The following is a 21995-nucleotide window of genomic DNA, read 5'->3' on the forward strand; positions in this document are numbered from 1 at the left end:
CCACACAAAACAATGGATGCTATCCTCAATGTGAAGGCGGGACTTTGTCTCCACAAGGACTGTGCGGTGGTCACTCCTACCAATACAGTCATGGACAGAAGCATCTGCAGCAGAGAAATTGGTGAGGACAAGGTCAAGTATGTTTTTCCCTCGTGTTGGTTCTCTCACCACCTGCCGCAGACCCAGTCTAGCAGCTATGTCCTTTAGGACTCGGCCAGCTCGGTCAGTAGTGGTGCTACCGAGCCACTCTTGGTGATGGACATTGAAGTCCCCCACCCAGAGTACATTTTGTGCTGTTGCCACCCTCAGTGCTTCCTCCAAGTGGTGTTCAACACGGTGGAGTACTGAGTCATCACCTGAGGGGGGGCGGTAGGTGGTAATCAGTAAGAGGTTACCTTGCCCATGTTTGACCTGATGCCATGAGACTTCATGGGGTCCGGAGTCGATGTTGAGGACTCCCAGGGCAACTTCCTCCCTACTGTATATCACTGTGCCACCACCTCTGCTGGGTCTGTCCTGCTGGTGGGACAGGACATACCCAGGGATAGTGATTGCAGTGTCTGGGACATTGTCTGTAAGGTATGATTCCGCGAGTATGAATATGTCAGGCTGTTGCTTGACTAGTCTGTGGGACAGCTCTCCCAACTTTGGCACAAGCCCCCACATGTTAGTAAGGAGGACTTTGCAGGGTCGACAGGGCTGGGTTTGTCGTTGTCGTTTCCGGTGTCTAGGTCAATGCCGGATGGTCCGTCCGGTTTCATTCCTTTTTCTTAACTTCGTAGCGGTTCGGTACAACTGAGTGGCTTGCTGGGCCATTTCAGAGGGCATGTAAGAGTTAACCACATTGCTGTGGGTCTGGAGTCACATGTAGGCCAGACCAGGTAAGGACAGCAGATTTCCTTCCCGAAAGGACATTAGTGAACCAGATGGGTTTTTACAACAATTGACAATGGTTTCATGGCCATCATTAGACTAACTTTTAATTCCAAATTTATTAATTAAATTCAAATTCCACCTTCTGCTGTGGTGGGATTTGAACCCATGTCCCCAGAGAAATACCCTGGGTCTCTGGGTTACTGGTCCAGTGATAATATCACTACGCCACCGCCTACCCAGTCATTGTTGTAATGTACCTTACGCTTCAGCCTGAAGAGTATGTGCTCCTCTCGAATATTTTGAGTTATCAGAGTCCAACATCTTTTCTGCCAAGTGGAAGTCAGTGCTCTCTCCAATGTTTATTTGAACAGACCTGTTATTTCAAGCCTAAATTAACTTATTGAGCTGCCATTGCTTCCCCATCAAGGGCAGTGCCATGGCCCATGTTTCACTAAAAGTGTAGTGAGAGTACGTGGGGAGGTCAAATTAAACTGTAATCTAAAAGCTAATTTGTAGCAATTTCTATCTTGCTATGGGAGTAAACGGATGAAAAGTTAAATGCTACACACAAACATGATGTTAATCTACAAGTACATTTACACTACAGCTACTGGTCTGACACTGGCAATGGCAGTTCAGGTTCCATTCGTATGTAACTTGGCTCCAGCTGGGATAGAATTTCTAATATCCGAGGTACCTGAGTGAGCACAGCTGTCACTCAGCAGCAAAATGTTTAGACTGTGGCTGTGAGGAGGTGAAAATCCCTGCTCTCTTAACACTTAATCAAATCAACTCGGTTTAATATGTACCCAGATGTCCTTTGGATTCATAAGGACTTTTTAAACCAGGACACTGTACTGAACTTAAATTCTGAGATGTCATACGGAAGCACAGCGAGTCATGGCAGACTAGCTCCCCTGAAAGAGCAAGGGATTCTCAGGAAAATAAGGGAACACCATTAATAAAATATTGTGGGACCATTCAAGGGGTACTCGTGAAATCTCCTGATTTCCCATTTAGCTAGTCTGCCTCTGCTGTGAGTATACCACCTCCACAAAATTTCACTTCATTGAGTTAGGCTCTGATTCCAGATTTTCTTAGCAAGTTTAGCATCGATGCAAGCTGGAAATGGCTTCACGCCAACACTAACCTGGCAATGGGTATGTGCACCTTTAGAGAGGGCATTAGCTTCTGACAACAGACAGGTCTTCTGTTTAGTTGTTAGTTTCTTCTGAATCTGAGTAAATTTCATTGCTTCACTCATGTCAGATCAAGGGTTCGCTGCCAGCCTTAAAGAAAAGCTACCCACAAAGATCTAGCGACCTCTATGCTGTGGTTTTCCATTTTCTCAATGGCAGTTTAAATCTGACGCCAAGTCAAGGGAGATCTTGGTGAGCAGCAGCAGTGATGTCAACATGCAGGATAAGCAGCCAGTTATACTGAAGTATTCACACACAACAAACCAGGAAGTAAAAACACTAAATAACTTTTACTTTTAATTTAAATTCTCAGGTAGCAAAATAATGATTAGGATTGGATTGAGATAGAAGCTAAAATAAAGGTAAACAAAAGAAGTTTAAAAAAAGAAACATATATTTTTTTTAAATGTGCGTGGATCTTTTCATCAGGAGAAATTTGACATTCCACAAATATAAAATTAGCTTTTCAGGGCCGGTGAGGGTGTTCAGTAGTAATTGTGATGCTCGTACTTCAATAAACCCCAGTTGCACCTCATTCAACAAGGTGTAACTTTTTCAAAGGTCTTTAAAGTGAGACTAACGGCTGGATTTTCAAATGGCCATGAAGGCAGGACCTGAGGTGGCAAAATTGCCATAGGAGAGCAGAGAGTCTGTTTGCCAGCATTTTCCCACCTCCTGGCCATTTTCAAGGAGGCCAGATCGGAGGTGCAACGGCTACCCATCCACAAGCAATTCAGTGAATCTATTAAGGGACCTATTAAGACACCTCTCTCGCACCAACTGGAATTTTCTAGTTGGCAGGCAGGACCACTGCAGTGGCCAAAACATGGCCAGTGAAAGGAGGCCACCTCCCAGTGGCAAACCATCGCTCCAGAATAGTTAAAATCCCCTCACCACCCACCCCACCCCCCGCCCCCCAGCTTCTACTGCAGAAAGATGGTCACAACTGCGGTGGAAGGCTGCACTGTAAATGGGGAGCCCTGCCACAGTGGCTGTCTGGCAGTTGTGGCCACTTAGATTTTCAAAATTTTTATAAGTGCTGAAGGCATGCCTCCAATCTTCAGGCACCCTCTCTCTCCCTTACCTGCATCAGCAGACTGCTGCTGTGTCAGTGCTGGAGAGCCTACTATTGATCCACTAGCATTGAGAACCCTTAACTGGACATTCAAATCCTGTGGAGTGACTATATCCAGCTCGGTGCAGAGTCAGGACTGGCATTTGATTCTGGCATTGGCCACAAGCCCAAAACAAAAATCCGACCCTAAGTTCTTGTCAATTCAATTGATTTCCCATTGATTAAAATCTTTGGCTGCGGGGGTCGAGCAGTGCGGACAGGCGGGTGCCTCAACAGCACACTCTCTGGTGAAAAGTAGAAGTTTCTGTCAGTTTCAGTGGAATAAAGACACCACCTCATGGTTTGCATTTGGTTTCTATTGGGTGGATCTAGGGGATTCCCATGGACGCCATTGTATTACTTATTTCCATGTTTATTTTACCCATGTTTACAACTTTCTTTTTTTGAGGGATTTGTGACATGGCCACTTCCAAACTACCAAAGGGCTTTAAATATATTCTTCAGAAAATTCATTTTTTAACAATTCATTCATGGGATGTGGGCATCGGTGGTAAGGCCAGCACTTTTTGCCCATCCCTAATTGTCCTTGAGAAGATGGTGATGAGCTGCCTTCTTGAATCACTGCAGTCTGTGTGGTATAGGTACATGTACAGTGCTCTTAGGTAGGGGATTCCAGGAATTTGACCCAGCGACGATGAAGGAACAATGCTATGTTTTGAAGCCAGGATGGTGTGTGACTTGGAGGGGCTTTTGTCGTGTCAGGTGCTTAGTACGATGCAAAGGGTAGGCTGTCTGGTTTTATTCTCCTAAGTTATTTTTTGTCGTGATTTTATACCAATGGCTTACTTGGCCATTTCAGATACCTAGCTATGAATTTCCAGAATTCCTTAGATTCAGGAAAGGTCCCGTCAGATTGAAAGTTGGCAAATGTTATGCTGCTTTTCAAGAAAGGAAGTAGAGAGAAAACAGGGAAATACAGGCCGGTTAGCCTAACATCAGTCGTTGGGAAGATGCTGGAAACTATTATTAAAGAAGTCTTAACATTGCACTTGGAAAAGCATAGTATGATTAGAACAAGTCAGCAATGTTTTACCAAACTGTTTGACAAATATATTCGAATTTTTTGAGGATGTAACTAGTAGGGTAGATAAAGGGGAACCAGTAGATGTAGTATACCTGGATTTCCAACAGGCATTCGATAAAGTGCCACATAAAAGATTAATAGGCAAGATAAGGGCTCATGGTGTTGGGGGCAATATATTAGCATGGATAGAGAATTGGTTAACAGACAGGAAGCAGAGAGTGAGCATAAATGGGGCATTTTCAAGTTGGCAAGGATCAGTGCTGGGGCCTCAGCTATTTACACTCTATATTAACGACTTGGATGAAGAGACGGAGAGTAATGTATCTAAGTTTGCTGATGATATAAAGCTCGGTGGAAAGGTAAGCTACGGGGAGGACGTAGAGTGGCTGCAAAGAGATATAGACAGGTTAAGTGAGTGGATAACAATATGGCAAATGGAGTATAATGTAGGGAAGTGTGAAGTTGTGCACTTCAGTCGTAAAAATAGAAAAGCAGATTATTTTTTAAAAGGTGTGAAACTGGTAAGTGTTGATGTCCAGAGAGACTTGGGTGTACTCGTACAAGGAACGCACAAAGTTAACATGCAGGTGCAGCAGGCTATTAGGAAGGCAAATGGCATGTTGGCCTTTATTGCAAGGGGATTGGAGTACAGGAATAAAGAAGTCTTACTAAAATTGCACAGGGCTTTGGTGAGACCGCACCTGGAATACCGTGTGCAGTTTTGGTCTCCACATTTAAGAAAGGATATACTTGCACTGGAGGCAGTGCAGCGAAGATTTATTAAATTGGTCCCTGGGATGAGGGGCTTGTCCTATGATCAGAGGCTGAGTAAATTGGGCCTGTATTCTCTGGAGTTTAGAAGAATGAGAGGCGATCTAATTGAGACATACAAGATTCTGAAAGGGCTTGATAGGGTAGAAGCTGAGAGATTGTTTCTGTTGGCTGGGGAATCTAAAACACAGGGACACAGTCTCAGGATAAGGGATCAATCATTCAGGACTGAGATGAGGAGAAATTACTTCACTCAAAGGGTTGTGAATCTTTGGAATTCTCTGCCCCAGAGGGTTGTGGATGCTCCATTGTTGAATACATTTTAGGCTGGGATAGTCAGATTTTTGGTCTCGCAGGGAATCAAGGGACATGAGGAGTGGGCGTGAAAGTGGAGTTGAAGACCAAGGTCAGCCATGATCATACTGAATGGCGAAGCAGGCTCGATGGGCCATATGATCTACTCCTGTTCCTATTTCTTGTGTTCTTGTGGGATGAACTTTACCAGCCCCTTGACGTCTCGGGTCATGGCGGGGGGCCAGTAAACCTCAGCGGGGACAGTCCCGCCTCAACCCCCGATGTTGAGAAGGGCCCGCTGCATATTACCGGTGGCGGGGGGACCTCGGTGCGAACCCCCCACTGCTTGGTGGCGGGGCCTTCATCTAAATATTTAAATGGAGAATAATGAGATGTAAATTGACCTACCTGCAGGCGGCACAGGTCCCATGCCGATTTTACGGCCGCCAAACGCAGCTCGTGCACCTTCGGAACTCTGTGCAGAGTTTCGAGGTGAGAAGCTGGTGGGGAGGGGGAAGGAATAAAATTTTTAGGGCGGGAGGGGCGGGGGAGCAGGGAAAACTATTTCAATTGGCTGTGGGGATGGTGGGAAGGGGTTGAAGGGCAAATGTTGGAAGATTGGGGGGGAAAGTTCGGGTCGGGAATAAAGTAAGTTTTGTCAATAAGGGCCAATTGAAAGACCAATGAGGGAGGGTTGGAGATGGGCCTCCATATCTTAATTATTTATTTAAAAAAATCAGGACTGCTGTCACTTTAAAAATTAAAATCTCTGCTAAGATCTTCAAGCCCTTTAAAAATGGCGCTGGCCCCTGCGCAGTGGCACCGGACGCCGTTGCCGGGGACGTGGCGGTCACCTCCTCGATGTCATCAGGGGCGGCCGCCTCGTCCCCGCTATTTAAATCAGCCCCCGCGCAGAATATCGCGGGGGCTGTGTGACGGCACTTCCATGTTGAAAGGCCACCCTCTCACAGCGTGCCGCCGCAGAGCGCAACTCTCTAATAAAATCCAGCCCAGTGTTCTTGTGACAGGTGAGAGTCAATCACATTGCTGTAGGTCTGCAGTCATATGTAGGCCAGACAGGGTGAATACAGCAGATTTCCTTTCCTAATGAACATTAGTGAACCAGATGGGTTTTTAAAACAATAGGGTAATTGTATAGTCTCCATTACTGATACTTTTTTTAAAATCCAAATATATTTCATTCATTGAATTTAAATTCTCCAGCTGTTGTGGTGGGATTTGAACTCAGATCCCTGCATTATTCATCCAGGTCTCAAGATTACTTGAGTTCTGAAGAAGGGTCACTGACCTGAAACGTTAACTCTGCTTCTCTCTCCACAGATGCTGCCAGACCTGCTGAGTATTTCCAGCATTTCTTGTTTTTATTATTCAAGATTACTAGTCCAATAATGTAACCACTTTGCTATTAGTCCCATAAGATGGAAAAATCAGGTCCAGTGGATACACTTTGCATACACTTTGTATTACACTCCACGGATCATATTTTCTCCAATGTGTACGCTCTAAATAAGCCCCAACAATTTCAGTACAATTCTATTTACTTAAAAAATGGAATTCTACATGCTTGTTGGCATTATAGAGCATGCAAAAATGACAGCTGGGATTATTCGGATGTTTTACTTTAAGGTATCTTGGAACTATTAGGCAGTACTTGAACACTGCCGGCCTCTGCATTGTGATCAGTCTCTTCATGAAGGGGGCAGGGGGTAAGACACCGAGCAGCTCCACATAAACTCGAGGACTACCATTAAACTCCTAAAAAAAAAGTGTATGCCACGTTTTCCTTTGGAATACTGTACTCACCAACCGGGACCGATAACGATGCGGAATAAGGTTGAAATTCATGATGTACGGTGGGGTTTAAAGCACCAGTTCGCTTTGTCGCTGCGATGTCGGGTTTGGAAATTGACCTGTAATCGATCTTCTTGGCCTCGAGCTCGCTGAGTTCAACATCCATCTCCGGCAAGAGTTGGAACTTACATCAAGGAATTTCCCGTTTACCAATCCGGTTACAAGTCAGTTGCATTGTCAGCTTCGTTACGATGGCAATAAACTTCGGATCCACTTCCAGATAACAGGACAGCACCCTCTAGCTCGACAGCAGTTCTTCCATCCACACTTAGTTTGATCTCAGGGTGTGGCCGCAACACACGTTCAAACAAGTACCAACTCCTCCATCAATTGGGCGAGCGGCACATGGACTTCAGACCCATCACTGATCGGGGAATTACGGCAAAAGGCCGGAGTTTTCCCGCTTGCTGAGATTACAACAGGCAGCCTGTGACCCACTAATGCAGACGCTTTCGAAAACTATGTTGGCGAACAGTCATGAGAACAATTTCTTCCATAAACTCCTAGTACAATTTGGCTACATGTTGCAGGCACGGGGAAGTGAGCTATTAGACATCGTTTGCAACTGATAAATGCTTAATGGAAGCGACGTAACCCCACAGCAACAGAAATCGATGTGAGCTGATTTTTAATTTATGACAAATGCTGCGTACTGTAAACTGCAGCGAGTAATTGTCTCACTTAAAAAAAACAGGTTTGATTCATTTAGTCAAACAATCATTCAGGATTGTTAATTATTCTCGCATGGCATGGCTGGACTGATTGAAGAATAACCCAGGCAGGGATTTAAAAAGCATACCCAACTTTACAAAAACTCAATCTGTTGCATGTTGGAGATGAGTGCCAAATCTAAAGCACCAATCCAACATATGTGCCTTCAGTGTCTTTGGGTGCAGTTACCGGTAGGTCTGGGACTGCTGCTTGCAACAATGCAGGGCTGGCGGATGCCAGTTGAACTTTGGGTACTCCAGAATCTTTTGAGGCAGAGAAAGCAAAATTCCTTCATCCACAGAGCTTCTGATTTTCCAAAGTCCAACTTTAATGTTAACAAAGAGACAACTGCAGCCTTCACTTACCTCAAAAAAAAAGCTGCAGAAAAGTATACAAAGTTCCTCTGGATTGTTGGTTTACATACAGTCACCAACCATATGAGGCTACTTTCTTAAGGTGATCTCCTACTGCTTGCCTTATCTATTTCAGATGATATTGCATAGTTGTTCTGCAACAAATTGAAGGAGTTTCAGCCTTGCTTCAGTAGAAAGTGTGTGACAAAATTGGCCTGTCAGGAATAAAGCCTAGAAATTGCTGTTGGTGATGCTTGTGAGACCGTCCTTGCTGGTTTCAATCTTATCCATCCATGCATGGCCAAAGGAATCTCCTACAATGGCTTCTCTTCTCATTCTCCCCCGTTACCTCTGGAGACCCCTGAGGGTCTTTTCTTGGCCCTCTCCTATTGCTCATCCGCATGCTGCCCCTCGGGGATATAATTGGAAAACACCATAGGCTGAATTTTATACGTTCGCTGCCATTCTCGGCAGTGAGCTTGAAAGAAGGCATGGCACACTCGCAATTTGTGCACCGTTGAACCCCTGCGATATTTCGCATGGGGGCGAAATGACCACCCCCAAATGACATAGAGGGGGCGGTCGCTCATTCCCCGGCAATAGCGGCCGGTGCCAACACGCAGGCGCCAGAGGCATTTTTAAAGGGCTTCAAGCCCTTCAGCCAAATTTACAATTGAAAAAAAACATTGCTTTCACATTGATTGTAAGAAGTTCAATAAAAGCTGAAAGGCCCTTTCGCATCTGCCTCCACCTCCCCCCCCATGACAACACATTTTATTTTTGGGCCTTTCCCAGCAACAAAAGCTATATTCCCAAACTTTCTGCTCTGAACTGAGTCACCTTTGCCCTTCAACCCCTTCCCACCATCCCCTCAGCCAATGGAAACAGTTTTTTCCGCTACCCCACCCCCCGGCCCTGAAAATTTCACCCCTCCCCCCTCCATACCATTGTCACGCTTCAGATCTCCAAACGAAGATCCGAAGGTGCGGGAGTTCTGGCCACTGGCCAGAATATAGGCGTGGGACAGCCATCGGGACAAGGTAAGTTCTTCTGCATTTATTTAAATTTATTTTAATATGTAAATGATTGCTCCGCCGCCGAGCAGCGGTGGGGGGGGGGGCGGGGGGGCCGCACTGAGGCCTTGCCGCCGCCGATATTTTGTGGCGGAAACTTCCTGGCGTCGGGGGTTCTGGCGGGCCTCTTCCGGAAGAATTTTCCGGGTGCCTCCGCCATGACCCCTGATGTCGGAGGGCTGGTGATATTCAGCCCCATATCAGGTTTCACATGTACGCTGATGACAGCCAGTTGAACCTCACCATCACCACCTTCAACCCCCTCAATTTCCTCTGTAGTTTCCGGCTGTATAATCAAAAACCAGGACTAGATAGGAACACAGGAGCTGGAGGAGGCCATTCAGCCCATCGAGCCTGCCCTGCCATTCAATACGATCATCGCTGATCATCCACTTCAATGCCTTTTCCCCACATTATCCCCGTATCCCCTTATGTCATTTGTATTTAGAAATCTGTCAATCTCTGCTTTAAACTTACTCAATGAGCTTCCGCAACCCTCTGGGGTAGAGAATTCCAAAGATTCACAACCATCTGAGTAAAGAAATTTCTCCTCATCTCTGTCCTAAGTGGCTTTCCCCTTATTTTGAAATTGTGTCTCCTGGTTCTAGACTCCCCAACCAGGGGAACATCTTACCTGCATCTGTCCTGTCAATGCCTTAAAGTATCTTGTAGGTTTCAATGAGATCACCTCTCATTCTTTGAAACTCTAGCAAATACAGGCCCAGTTTCCCCAATCTCTCTTCATAGGACAGTCCCGCCATCCCAGGATCAAGTCTGGTGAATCGTCAGTGTACTCTCTCGATGGTAATAATATCCTTCCTAAGGTAAGGGGACCAAAACTGCACACAGTACTCCAAGTGCGGTCTAACCGAGGTTCTATACAATTGAAGCAAGACTTCACTACTCCTGTACTCAAATCCTTTTGCGATAAAGGCTAACAAACCATTATCCTTCCTAATTGCTTGCTGCACCTGCATGTTAGCTTTCAGTGACTTATTGACGAGGACACCCAGGTCCGTTTGTACATCTACACTTTCTAATCTCTTACCATTTAAGAAATACTCTGCACATCTATTCCTTCTACCAAAGTGGATAACACCTATTTTTCCACAATATATTCCATCTGCCACATTTTTGCCCACTCACTAAGTCTGTCCAAATCCTCTTGAAGCTGCTCTGCATCTTCCTCACAACACACATTCCCACCTAGTTTTGTGTCATCCAAGAACTTGGAAATATTACATTTATTCCCGACATCCAAATCATTGATATATATTGTTAACAGCTGGGGCCCAGGCACTGTACCCTGCGGTACCCCACTAGTCACAACATGCATAATGCATCCATTATCTCCATATTTACCTCTTTCAACACTCTTAGATGTATAATATCAGGTCCTGGATACTTAGTAACCTTCAGCCCCATTAATTTCTCTGATACAACCTTCTTACTAATACTAATTTCCTTCAATTCCTCATTCTCCCAGTCCCTTGGATCTCTCATTCTGGGAGATTTCTTTTATCTTCCTCAGTGAAGATAATCACAAAGTAATCATTTAGCTTCTCTACCATTTCTCTATTCCCCATTATAAATTCTCCTGACTCTGTCTGTAATGGACTTCCATTTGTCTTAGCCAAGCGTTTCCTTTTTACATACATATAGAAGCTTTTACAGTCCGTTTTTATATTTTTTGCTTGCTTAAATTCATATTCTATTCTCCCTTTCTTTATCAGTTTCTTGGTTCTCCTTTGCTTTATTCTAAAATCCTCCCAATCCTCGTGTTTACTGTTAGATAAGCAGAAATTTCCCCTTATTAAACATTGCAAAGACCAAAGCTGTTTTCTTTGGCCCCTGCCACAAACTCCATTCTGTACCTGTTGATTCAATAACCCTCTTCGGCCACTGTCTCATGCTGAACCAGACTGACCCTGAGCTGAACTTCCGACTTAATATCCTCTCCATCATGAAGACCACTGACTTCCACCTCCATTATGTTATAGGATATTGATCCAGCGACAGTGAAGGAACGGCAATATATTTCCAAGTCAAGATAATGTGTGGCTTGGAGGGGAAGGGCGGCACAGTGGCGCAGTGGTTAGCACCGCAGCCTCATAGCTCCAGGGACCCGGGTTCGATTCCGGGTACTGCCTGTGTGGAGTTTGCAAGTTCTCCCTGTGTCTGCGTGGGTTTTCTCCGGGTGCTCCGGTTTCCTCCCACAAGCCAAAAGACTTGCAGGTTGATAGGTAAATTGGCCATTATAAATTGTCACTAGTATAGGTAGGTGGTAGGGAAATATAGGGACAGGTGGGGATGTTTGGTAGGAATATGGGATTAGTGTAGGATTAGTATAAATGGGTGGTTGATGTTCGGCACAGACTCGGTGGGCCGAAGGGCCTGTTTCAGTGCTGTATCTCTAATCTAATAAGTTACCATTGTCTGACCCGGACTCAGCCCATCTGCTGCTGAAACCCTCCTCCATGCTTTTGTTACCGTCACTCAACTATTCCAAAATTCTTCTGACATGCCACTCTTTTTTAACCTCTGTAAACTTGAGGTCATCCAAAATTCTGCTGCCATGTGCTAACCTGCACCATGCAACATTCACCCATCACACTGTTCTCACTGACCTACACTGGCTTCTGGTCCTCTAAAGCTGTGATTTAAAAATTTGTATTCAAATCCCTACATGGCCTCGCCCCTCGCTATTTCTGTAACCACCTCCAGCTCTATTATTCTGAGAAATCTGCATTTCTCCAATTCTGGCTTCTTGTGCATTTACGACTTCCTTTGCCCCACCATTGGCAGCTGTGTCTTTACTGCCTAGGCCCTAAGCACTGGAATTCCCTCCTTATCCCTCTGCACCTATATACCTCTACCTCCTCTTTTAAAACATTTCTTACATCCTACCTCTTTAACTGAGCTTTTGATCACTTATTCTAATGTCACCTTCTGCTTAGTCTTAATTATTTTGCCTGTTTATGTCCCTGTGAAGCACCTTATCATGTTTTGCTATGTTAAAGAACAAAAGAACAAAGAACAGTACAGCACAGGAACAGGCCATTCGGCCCTCCAAGCCTGCGCCGATCTTGATGCCTGCCTAAACTAAAACCTTCTGCACTTCCGGGGTCCGTATCCCTCTATTCCCATCCTATTCATGTATTTGTCAAGATGCCTCTTAAACGTCTCTATGGTACCTGCTTCCACCACCTCCCCCGGCAACAAGTTCCATGCACTCACCATCCTCTGTGTAAAGAACTTGCCTCGCACATCCCCTCTAAACTCTGCCCCTCTCACCTTAAACCTATGTCCCCTAGTAAATTTGTCTTCCACCCTGGGAAAAAGCTTCTGACTATCCACTCTGTCCATGCCGCTTATAACTTTGTAAACCTCTATCATGTCGCCCCTCCACCTCCGTCGTTCCAGTGAAAACAATCCGAGTTTATCCAACCTCTCCTCATAGCTAATGCCCTCCAGACCAGGCAACATCCTGGGAAACCTCTTCTGTACCCTCTCCAAAGCCTCCACGTCCTTCTGGTAGTGTTGCGACCAGAATTGCACGCAATATTCTAGGTGTGGCCTAACTAAAGTTCTGTACAGCTGCAGCATGACTTGCCTACTTTTATACTCTATGCCCCGACCAATGAAGGCAAGCATGCCGTATGCCTTCTTGACTACCTTATCCACCTGTGTTGCCACTTTCAGTGACCTGTGGACCTGTACGCCCAGATCTCTCTGCCTGTCAATACTCCTAAGGGTTCTGCCATTTACTGTATACTTCCCACCTGCATTAGACCTTTCAAAATGCATTACCTCACATTTGTCCGTATTAAACTCCATCTGCCATTTCTCCGCCCAATTATCCAACCGATCTATATCCTGCTGTATCCTTTGACAATCCTCATCACTGTCCGCAACTCCACCAACCTTTGTGTCGTCCGCAAATTTACTAATCAGACCAGCTACATTTTCCTTCAAATCATTTATATATACTACAAAGAGCAAAGATCCCAGCACTGATCCCTGCGGAACATCCCTCCATTCAGAAAAGCACCCTTCCACTGCTACCCTCTATCTTCTATGACCGAGCCAGTTCTATATCCATCTTGCCAGCTCCCCTCTGATCCAATGTGACTTCATCTTTTGTATCAGTCTGCCATGAGCACTACATAAATGTAGTATATGAATATTGAACATGTTCATACGTTGGCTATTTTAGTGGAGGCCTTATCTATTTAAAATAAACAGGTTATTGCATACGTTAAGATAATGGATGGAGGAATATCCTAGTACTAAATCTTTACTTGCCAATATATCAACTGTAATTCCAGGATTCAAATTCAGAAAAAAAGTCTTTTAGATTCTGGTTGCTTCTACAACAATAACTTGTATTTTATAGCAGATTTAAAATGTTCCAAGTTGCTTTACGGGGGTGCAATCAATCAAAAATGGATGCCAATAGAAAAAGGAGTGGGGTGACCAAATGTTTAGTCAATTATAAGGGTTTTAAGGAAGGGCTTCGAGGGAGGTGGAGGAGTTAGGGAGAAAATGCAAGAGCATTGTGCCAAGGTGATTAAAGACACAGCAACCAATGGTGGGGGCGAAGGGAGGGGATGCACAAGTGGCCAGAGTCAGAGGAATAGAGAATGAGTGTGAATTGTAGGGCTGGAGGAGGTTACAGAGATAAGGAGGGGCAAGGCCTTGAAGGAAGGTGGAGGCAGAGAATGGGAGGCTAGCCAGGAGAACTGTGGAATAGTCCATTATAGAATGACAAAGGCATAGATGAGCGTTCAGATCAAAATGTGGTGCTACTCAGTCACAGAGCAACTGATTATCTAGGGTTATTCCACCTCTGTTCTGAATTACTAGATCCCCTGAATCTGAAGCAATCTAAATAATGGTTTCCTTACCTAAGGAAGGCTATATTTGCCTTGGAGGGGGTGCAATGAAGGTTCGATAGACTGATTCCTGGGATGAGGGAATTGTCCAATGGGACTGTATTCCCTGGAATTTAGAAGAATGAGAGTACTATAACTGAAGCATATAACATTTTTCAAGAGCATGATAGGGTGGATGCTGGAAAAATATTTCCCTGGCAAGGGAGTCTAGAACCACTCAGAATAAGTGGTTGGTCATTTAGGACTGAGATGAGGAGAAATGTCTTCATTCAAAGAGTTGTGGATTTTTGGAAATCTCTACCCAGAGTGCTGTGGATGCTCAGTTGTTGAACATACTCAAGACAGAGATGGATAGATTTTTGGGTACTAGGGGAATCAAAGGATATGGGGATAATGCGGGAAGGTGGATTTGAGGTAGATCAACCATGACTGTATTGAAGGAATGAGCAAATTCGAAGGGCTGATTGGCCTACTTCTGCTGTTGTTTCTTACATTCGTATATTAAATAGATCCAAATGATAATTTTTATACATATATTTGGCAAAAACCAAACTTTCCATTTAAAAAATTAATATTATTGTGTTCCACATTAATATCTGTGATTCTGTGATTAACTTTTAGCATGTCCTTAGAAACGTAATGCATAGATGGTGTACTCTGCTTTGTTCAATAAATGTGAAATGGATATACAATCTGCAAAGATCAAACAAGAGATCTCAGGAAATGTTGCCCATTACGAGTCCACACTGGTTGCCAAGAAGAAATTTTACAGATAAATCTGGATTTTTGTCTCACTTTCTAATACAGTTTCCATTAAGTTCTGCTGCAGACACTACTAAGAATTGGCCTTAAAGGGCATCACTGCAATAATGTAAATATACAGTTTGAAAGAAATTAAATATCCATTAACTAACAGCTTTCTCTAAATTCAAAGGGATATTGTATGCATTGGAAAGCATTGTCATCACTGATGACAGGCAAGTTATCATCTAAAAAAACTCTATAATATGGCTGCTGAATTAAGCAAAAGAAAATCCCTGTTTAAGATTTCCACAGATTATAAAACTCTACCAAAAGAACAATTCCACCTCATCAGTTCAAAAAAAAACACAAAATTGCTGGAGACACAACTGATCAGTTAGCGTCTGGAAATGCAGGTCAATATTTTGATTGTAAACTGTCAGGAGTGAAAACTAAAATAAATGAAAGCATTTTTGTTGGTTTAGGAACTGGTTTGGGGGTTTCGGGGAGAGGACAGAGACAGGCAGAAAGAGATATTCTGATCACAGAGAGGAATTTAACAGAATGAATGAGCTGCAAACTGCTTTATTAAAAACTTGAATAATATAATAGATGATCTTGGTGAGGTAATGAAAATGGTATTAAAACAAAATAACATGCAAAAAGTTAAGACTGTTAAAAGTCAAAGAAGACGCCCACATATGAAAGGCTAGAAAATGGAAGGGAAAAACTGCAGATGAAGGAGGTCCAAAATGAAAAATAAAAAAATGCTGGAAGCACACAATGGGTCCATCAGATGTAAAAGCAGAATTACCAGGCCAGCACCCTAACCACAGTTCTTCCAGCAAGTACAGCATTCTGACACAGAGTCGATATCTGAAATGTCAACTCACTTCTCCTCACCCTAAACCTCGACGGAATCACGCACATCTCCAGCACCATTCCTGTAAATAAAATGGAGCATATTGCAAAGATCTGAGGTTACTAAATTTAATGTCAAGACCAGAGGGCTTGCAGGTATCCAGGATAAAGATAAGAAACTGTTTTTGAAGCTTTCGATCAGCATGCTTGGAACAGGAGAAAGGGACACAAAACAGCTGAGGTAGTGAAAGACAGAAGTAGAATTGGCAATGTATAAAAGATTAAATTACAAAACCTGAAAAAGGAATAAGGGTTCACTGTTCCCAAATATTGGAGTCAGGGTTGAGTGAAATATCGGAGGAATACAGAAAACATTGAATACATAATGGGAGAGGTCAAAGCATGAATAACCATGGAGGAATATGATGTAGTAGTACAATGTAGAAGTGGCTTAAGTTTGGACAGGGCTGATTAGCTAGATATTTTCATTTAAAAAACACTGACAGTATTATCAAGGGATCTGTCTGCAAAAATGTACTATGTCTGACAATTAAATGAAAACTGGCAAATTTTCCTGTGAAACCTGAACAATGGAGTAAGCTGGATGGACAGAAAGGCCTTTTGTCATTCATACAACCTTGTGTTATTAATCAGAAGCTTAATTAGCATACATAGCTTGAATGACTATACTGGCGAAAAGTTTTAATTTAATAATGCCCTACTTAACAGTTTGCTCACAAATACGCATGAAAATCTGGCAGTAAATTGAAAACTATGTTTAAAAAAATGCTTTTTATACTCCATCTATAAGTGCACAAACAAACTGATTCACTAATACAAATTACAGCACACTAGTCAAGTTTATGCATTCACTTGAAGTATCTGAAAGTGTCTTTTTTAAGTGCCGTGACAATTGTATAGGCAATCAAAAATCTATCCAGGATATTGCAATGGTGTATTTCAACAAGTTTATGTCAGTTATTAAGTTCACCTCTGATCCAGTATAATTGCCCATTACCTAGTATAATAAAAGGCTGTAGATCTGAGGTTAAGAAAATAAAGGAAGATAAAGATTAACTTAAAATCATTACCATGATAGCCCCCATTCAGCATTAGTAAATTCAAGACAATCCTCTGAATGAATTCTATTTAGGAATTGTCTTGAGCTGACGAAAAATTTCTTCACCCAGAGAGTGGTGAGCCTATGGAATTCGCTACCACAGAAAGCAGTTGAGGCCAAAACATTGTATGTTTTCAAGAAGGAGTTAGATATAGCTCTTAGGTCTAAAGGGATCAAAGGGTATGGGGCGGAAGCGGTAACAGGCTACTGAGTTGGATGATCAGCCATGATCATAATGAATGGCGGAGCAGGCTCGAAGGGCCGAATGGCCTACTCCTGCTCCTATTTTCTATGTTTCTTTCAAGAAGTAGTTTTCTCGGTTCCAATCCATATTAAGCAATGCTCTGATTCCCCCTACTTGCATTTGTGGTATCTGTTCAAAATTGACTTGTAGAAGAAGACTACCAAGCGATTTCATAAATAATTTGTAAAATAAATATCCGAATAGTGTCAAGTAATCCTATAACATCCTCAGTTCTTAATACAGTTTCCTTATAGGTAGGTAAATCTCAATTCAGAACACATAGATCTGTGTGTATCAGCAGCTTATGGCGGGCAGCCATAAAGACAGGGCTAAATTGTGGCGAGTCGAAGAGACTTAGTAGTTGGCAGGAAAAAAGACAGAGGCGCAAGGGGAGAGCCAACTGTGCAACAGCCCCAACAAACAAATTTCTCTGCAGCACCTGTGGAAGAGCCTGTCACTCCAGAATTGGCCTTTATAGCCACTCCAGGCGCTGCTTCACAAACCACTGACCACCTCCAGGCGCGTATCCATTGTCTCTCGAGATAAGGAGGCCCAAAAGAAAAGAAGAAAGAAGCAGCTTAAGATATATGTAAGTTAATGGGAGTATTGATTTAAACTTTAAAACTCTAAAAATACAACACTCTGCTCCTGGGTGGAGTCTTGTGATTATCGGGTTTATGTGAGGCCTGCAAAGACCTTTGGTTTGCACCTAAGCCACTTACAAATAGAAACTTCTTGGATATTCCTGCCTAATGGAAACTGGGGAATTTTCAAGGAAAGTCAACTATTAAAAGAGAGTCCACTTGCCAGCCAATTAGCACTCTCTTCTTATACACTGTAAATTTGTTGCTTTCCCTTACATTGATATTCTTGCGATGTGTCCTGATGAGTGCAAGACGAAAAGCTTCGACAAAATGTCTCTGTTTTCATCAATACTAAGAGTGTGGTCAGATTTCCTTCACTGCCATGATTCGGATGAAATGGGCCTGAGGGAAGATTCCTGAAGATTAAGTGAATAGAATTAATTGAGATCTTCACTAAACAGAAAACAGCTGTTTGGACACAACAAACACTTTAACAGTGAATTTTGAGATTTTGATCATCTAATTGTAAAAGAATACTATACTGATGGAATAATCAGGAAACAGGAATTTTCCACTTATAATCTGATAGTTGTAATGCAATCTTGTATATTTGTTTAGTCATTAGGTTAAGGTGTGCACTTTTTAATGAAAATTTTGACCGTTAAAACCCCAAAGGTGAAATTACGTTTTTATTTTGTGCATTAGGTGGCATAATAGAATGCAGCACAATCAACTGTAAGAGATGTCTCAATAATTTGGCATTGGTGTTTGCTAGCAACACAAAAAGAAGTAGAGAAATTATAACAGCAACATGTAAATTTAACATTGTAAAATGTCCCAAGGCACTTTACAGGAGCATTATCAAACAAAATTTGATGCCAAGTGTTACGACCAGGTGAGCAATGTCTAGGGGTCTTTTGCTATCTTTACCTGGTCTTATTGTAACAGGGTTTAATTTTTAAACACATTGTGTTTTGAGCTCCACTTTGTGTGAATCTTAGTTCACAGTTTCCAATTATAAGGTAAAGAATTGAGCACAAACAGGCTTTCTTTGGTTTAAAGCAGAAAGATGAAATTTTTTAAAACTTAAACTTAATCTCTAATACGTTTCATGCTTATGGATATACAACGTGCTCATGCTAGCTAACTCATGCAATATAAACATGCAAAATAGGGACAGAAAAGAACAGAAGAAAAGATAAGTAGAACAGTTTGAGGCAATATCTTGTTACTGTTTCTCAAGCTTGCTGTAGTTCTTGATTGAAGTTTAGTTTAGTTTAGTTTAGAGATACAACACTGAAACAGGCCCTTCGGCCCACCGAGTCTGTGCCGACCATCAACCACCCATTTATTCAAATCCTACACTAATCCCATATTCCTACCACATCCCCACCTGTCCCTATATTTCCCTACTACCTACCTATACTAGGGGCAATTTATAATGGCCAATTTACCTATCAACCTGCACGTCTTTTGGCTGTGGGAGGAAACCGGAGCACCCGGAGAAAACCCACGCAGACACAGGGAGAACTTACAAACTCCACACAGGCAGTACCCAGAATTGAACCCGGGTCGCTGGAGCTGTGAGGCTGCGGTGCTAACCACTGCGCCACTGTGCCGCCCCGCTGCGCCACTGTGCCGCAAGAAATAGTCTTGCATTTCGTTGGGGCCCAGTAATCTTCTTAAAACTTTGTTCACGTGGCAAACCTTTCTCTCTTTGAGTTTCACGTGTTTTCAATGGTTGCAGTTCCCTGAGAGCAGGCAGGCAGACAGGCAGGAGAGGAAATGTTCTCAGTCCATGAGCACACAGCGTTCTCTGAGTTCAAATTCCTTTGATGGGAGTTCAAGTTCAAAAAAGACTCCCAGGTTGCCCTGCAGGTTAGTCATGTATGGAACAGTCTCTTCACATCCTTTGGTGGAGGTTCAACTTTCTCTGCCATAGCTAGTTAGCCATGTGACGGTCTGACCACTTCTGTGTATTGGAGAAACAACTGCTGGATCCCCATTGTTTCAACATTGTCAGTTACCATGGAAATGTCTTTCCGGTCTTGCAATTTTAAGTTTTTAATGTTCATGTAGTGAAATAATGTGTGCCTCAGTCTTGGCAGGTGGGGATCTCCTGACACGATGCGCATAAGGAAATATTAGGCCAAATGATCATAAGCTTGGTCAAAGAAGTAGGTTTTAAGTGAAGTAGCAAGGCAGAGAGGTTTTGGGAGGGAATTCCAGAGTTTAGGGCCTTGGCAGCTGAAGGCACTACCACCATCGGTGCAATGATTAAAATCAGGGATGCTCAAGAGTTTAAAATTGGAGGAGTGCAGATATCTTAGAGGGTTATAGGGCTGGAGGAGGTTACAGAGATAGAGAAGGGTGAGGCCATGGTGAGATTTAAAAACAAGGAAAGAATTTGAAAATTGAGTCATTGCTTAACTGGGAGCTAATGTAAGTTAGTGAGCACAGGGGTGATGGGTGAGGGGGACTTGATGCAAGTTAGGCCAGGGTCAGCAGAGGGTGCAAGTTGGAAGACCAGCCAGGTGTGCATTGGAATAGTAAAGTTTAGAGGTAACAAAGGCAAGGATGATGGCTTCAGCAGCAAATGAGCTGAGGCAGTTGGGGGGGTGGTGTGAGTCGGGTGATGTTACAGAGGTGGAAATAGGCAGTCATAGTGCTGATACGGATATGTGGTCAGAAGCACATTACCAAGGTTGCAAACAGTCTCAGATAGTTCCAGGGAGAGTTATGGAGTCGATGGCTAGGGGACAATGTTTATGGTGGGGAACCAGCATTTCGATATCAGTGGCTGAGACACAGATTTTCTGTACCTTAATACATTCTCTATCAACTCAGGTTCGGCACGTCAAACTCTGCATTAGTGAATAAGGCCACATACAATATTGGGGGTAAATTTCCATGCTGGTTCTTCCAGCCATACATCATAACTTTGGTGGAAGTTATATGGAAAACCTGGAAAATGGCTTCAATTATGTTTGCAATGCTTTTCTGCTCTTTGATTGAAGTTACAGCAGATGATTGGGAGAACCCCAGCAGAAATTCGCCCCAATAGTGTGTGTCTATTTGAGGAGACAAAGGCTTTGCCAAGTCTAATTGATCATAGATAGTGTGGTCCTGACTGATCAAGTAGCAGGAAGTTTACCAGTGCTCTGTAATGACATGCTGTGTGGTTTTAGCAGGTCCAGGGGTGACTTTGATAGCGATAGTGTAAAACCGGCACCAACTTCAATGAAAATGACATTCAGGTGAAGTGGCTAATCTGATATTGCCCATGTTACAATATCATCAAAAAATTCAAACGTACCCTCACCCACCTCATTTAGGAATCCCAAAGCCTAAGTAACAAATAACATGGATAAAGGGGAACCTGTGGATGAGGTGTACTTGGATTTCCAGAAAGCATTTGACAAGGTGCCAGATCAAAGGTTACTAAGCAAAATAAGAGCTCATGTTGTAGGGAGTGACATATTAGCATGGATAAAGGACTGGTTGGCTAGCAGGAAGCAGAGAGTAATGATAAATGGGTCTTTTTTGGGTTGGCAAGCTATAACTAGTGGAGTGCCACAGGGATCAATGCTGGGGTTTCAATTATTTACAATTTATATCAATGACTTGGATGAAGGGACTGAATGTATGATGACACAAAGATAGGTAGTAAACTTTGTTGTGAAGAGGACATAAGGAGTCTGCAAAGGGAGATAGATAGGCTAAGTGAGTGGGCAAAAATTTGGAAAATGGAGTATAATGTGGGAAAATGTGATGTTATCTACTTTGGCATGAAGAATGGTAAAGCAGCATATTATTTAAATGGAGAGAGATTGCAGAACTCTGAGGTACAGAGGGATCTGGGTGTCCTGGTACATAAATCACAAAAGGTTGGTATGCAAGTGATTAGGAAGGCAAATGGAATGTTGTTATTGATTGCAAGGGGAATGGAATATAAAAGTAGGGATGTTTTGCTACAGGTGTATAGGGTATTGATGAGACCACCTGTAGATTATTGTCTACATTTTTGGTCTCCTTATTTAAGAAAGGATAGAAATGTGTTAGAGGCAGTTCAGAGAAGGTTCACTCAACTGATACCTGGGATGGGGGAGCGGGAGGGGTAGTGGGGTGGTTATCTTATGAGGAAAGGTTGGACAGGTTGGGTCTGTTTCCATTGGAGTTTAGAAGAATGAGAGGTAATCTTACTGAAACATATAAGATCCTGAGGGGAGTTGACAGTGTTGT

The 21995-nt window shown here is 43.1% G+C and overlaps 1 protein-coding gene across 5 annotated transcripts in view; it reads right to left on the reverse strand.

Moving 5' to 3' along the window:
- The window catches only part of ano3 (anoctamin 3), a 628446-nt gene extending 620703 nt beyond the window's left edge, over positions 1-7743 (reverse strand). For all 5 annotated transcript variants that reach the window (XM_068046492.1, XM_068046489.1, XM_068046490.1 and 2 more), the window contains exon 1: positions 7124-7743. In XM_068046492.1, the coding sequence (XP_067902593.1) occupies positions 7124-7277 (154 nt within the window). In that variant the 5' untranslated portion in view covers positions 7278-7743. The remainder of the gene's footprint in view (positions 1-7123) is intronic.
- Between the last annotated feature and the right edge of the window lie 14252 nt (positions 7744-21995).

Source organism: Heterodontus francisci, chromosome 14 (genome assembly GCF_036365525.1).
Source record: "Heterodontus francisci isolate sHetFra1 chromosome 14, sHetFra1.hap1, whole genome shotgun sequence".
NCBI classification, from domain to species: Eukaryota; Metazoa; Chordata; class Chondrichthyes; order Heterodontiformes; family Heterodontidae; genus Heterodontus; species Heterodontus francisci.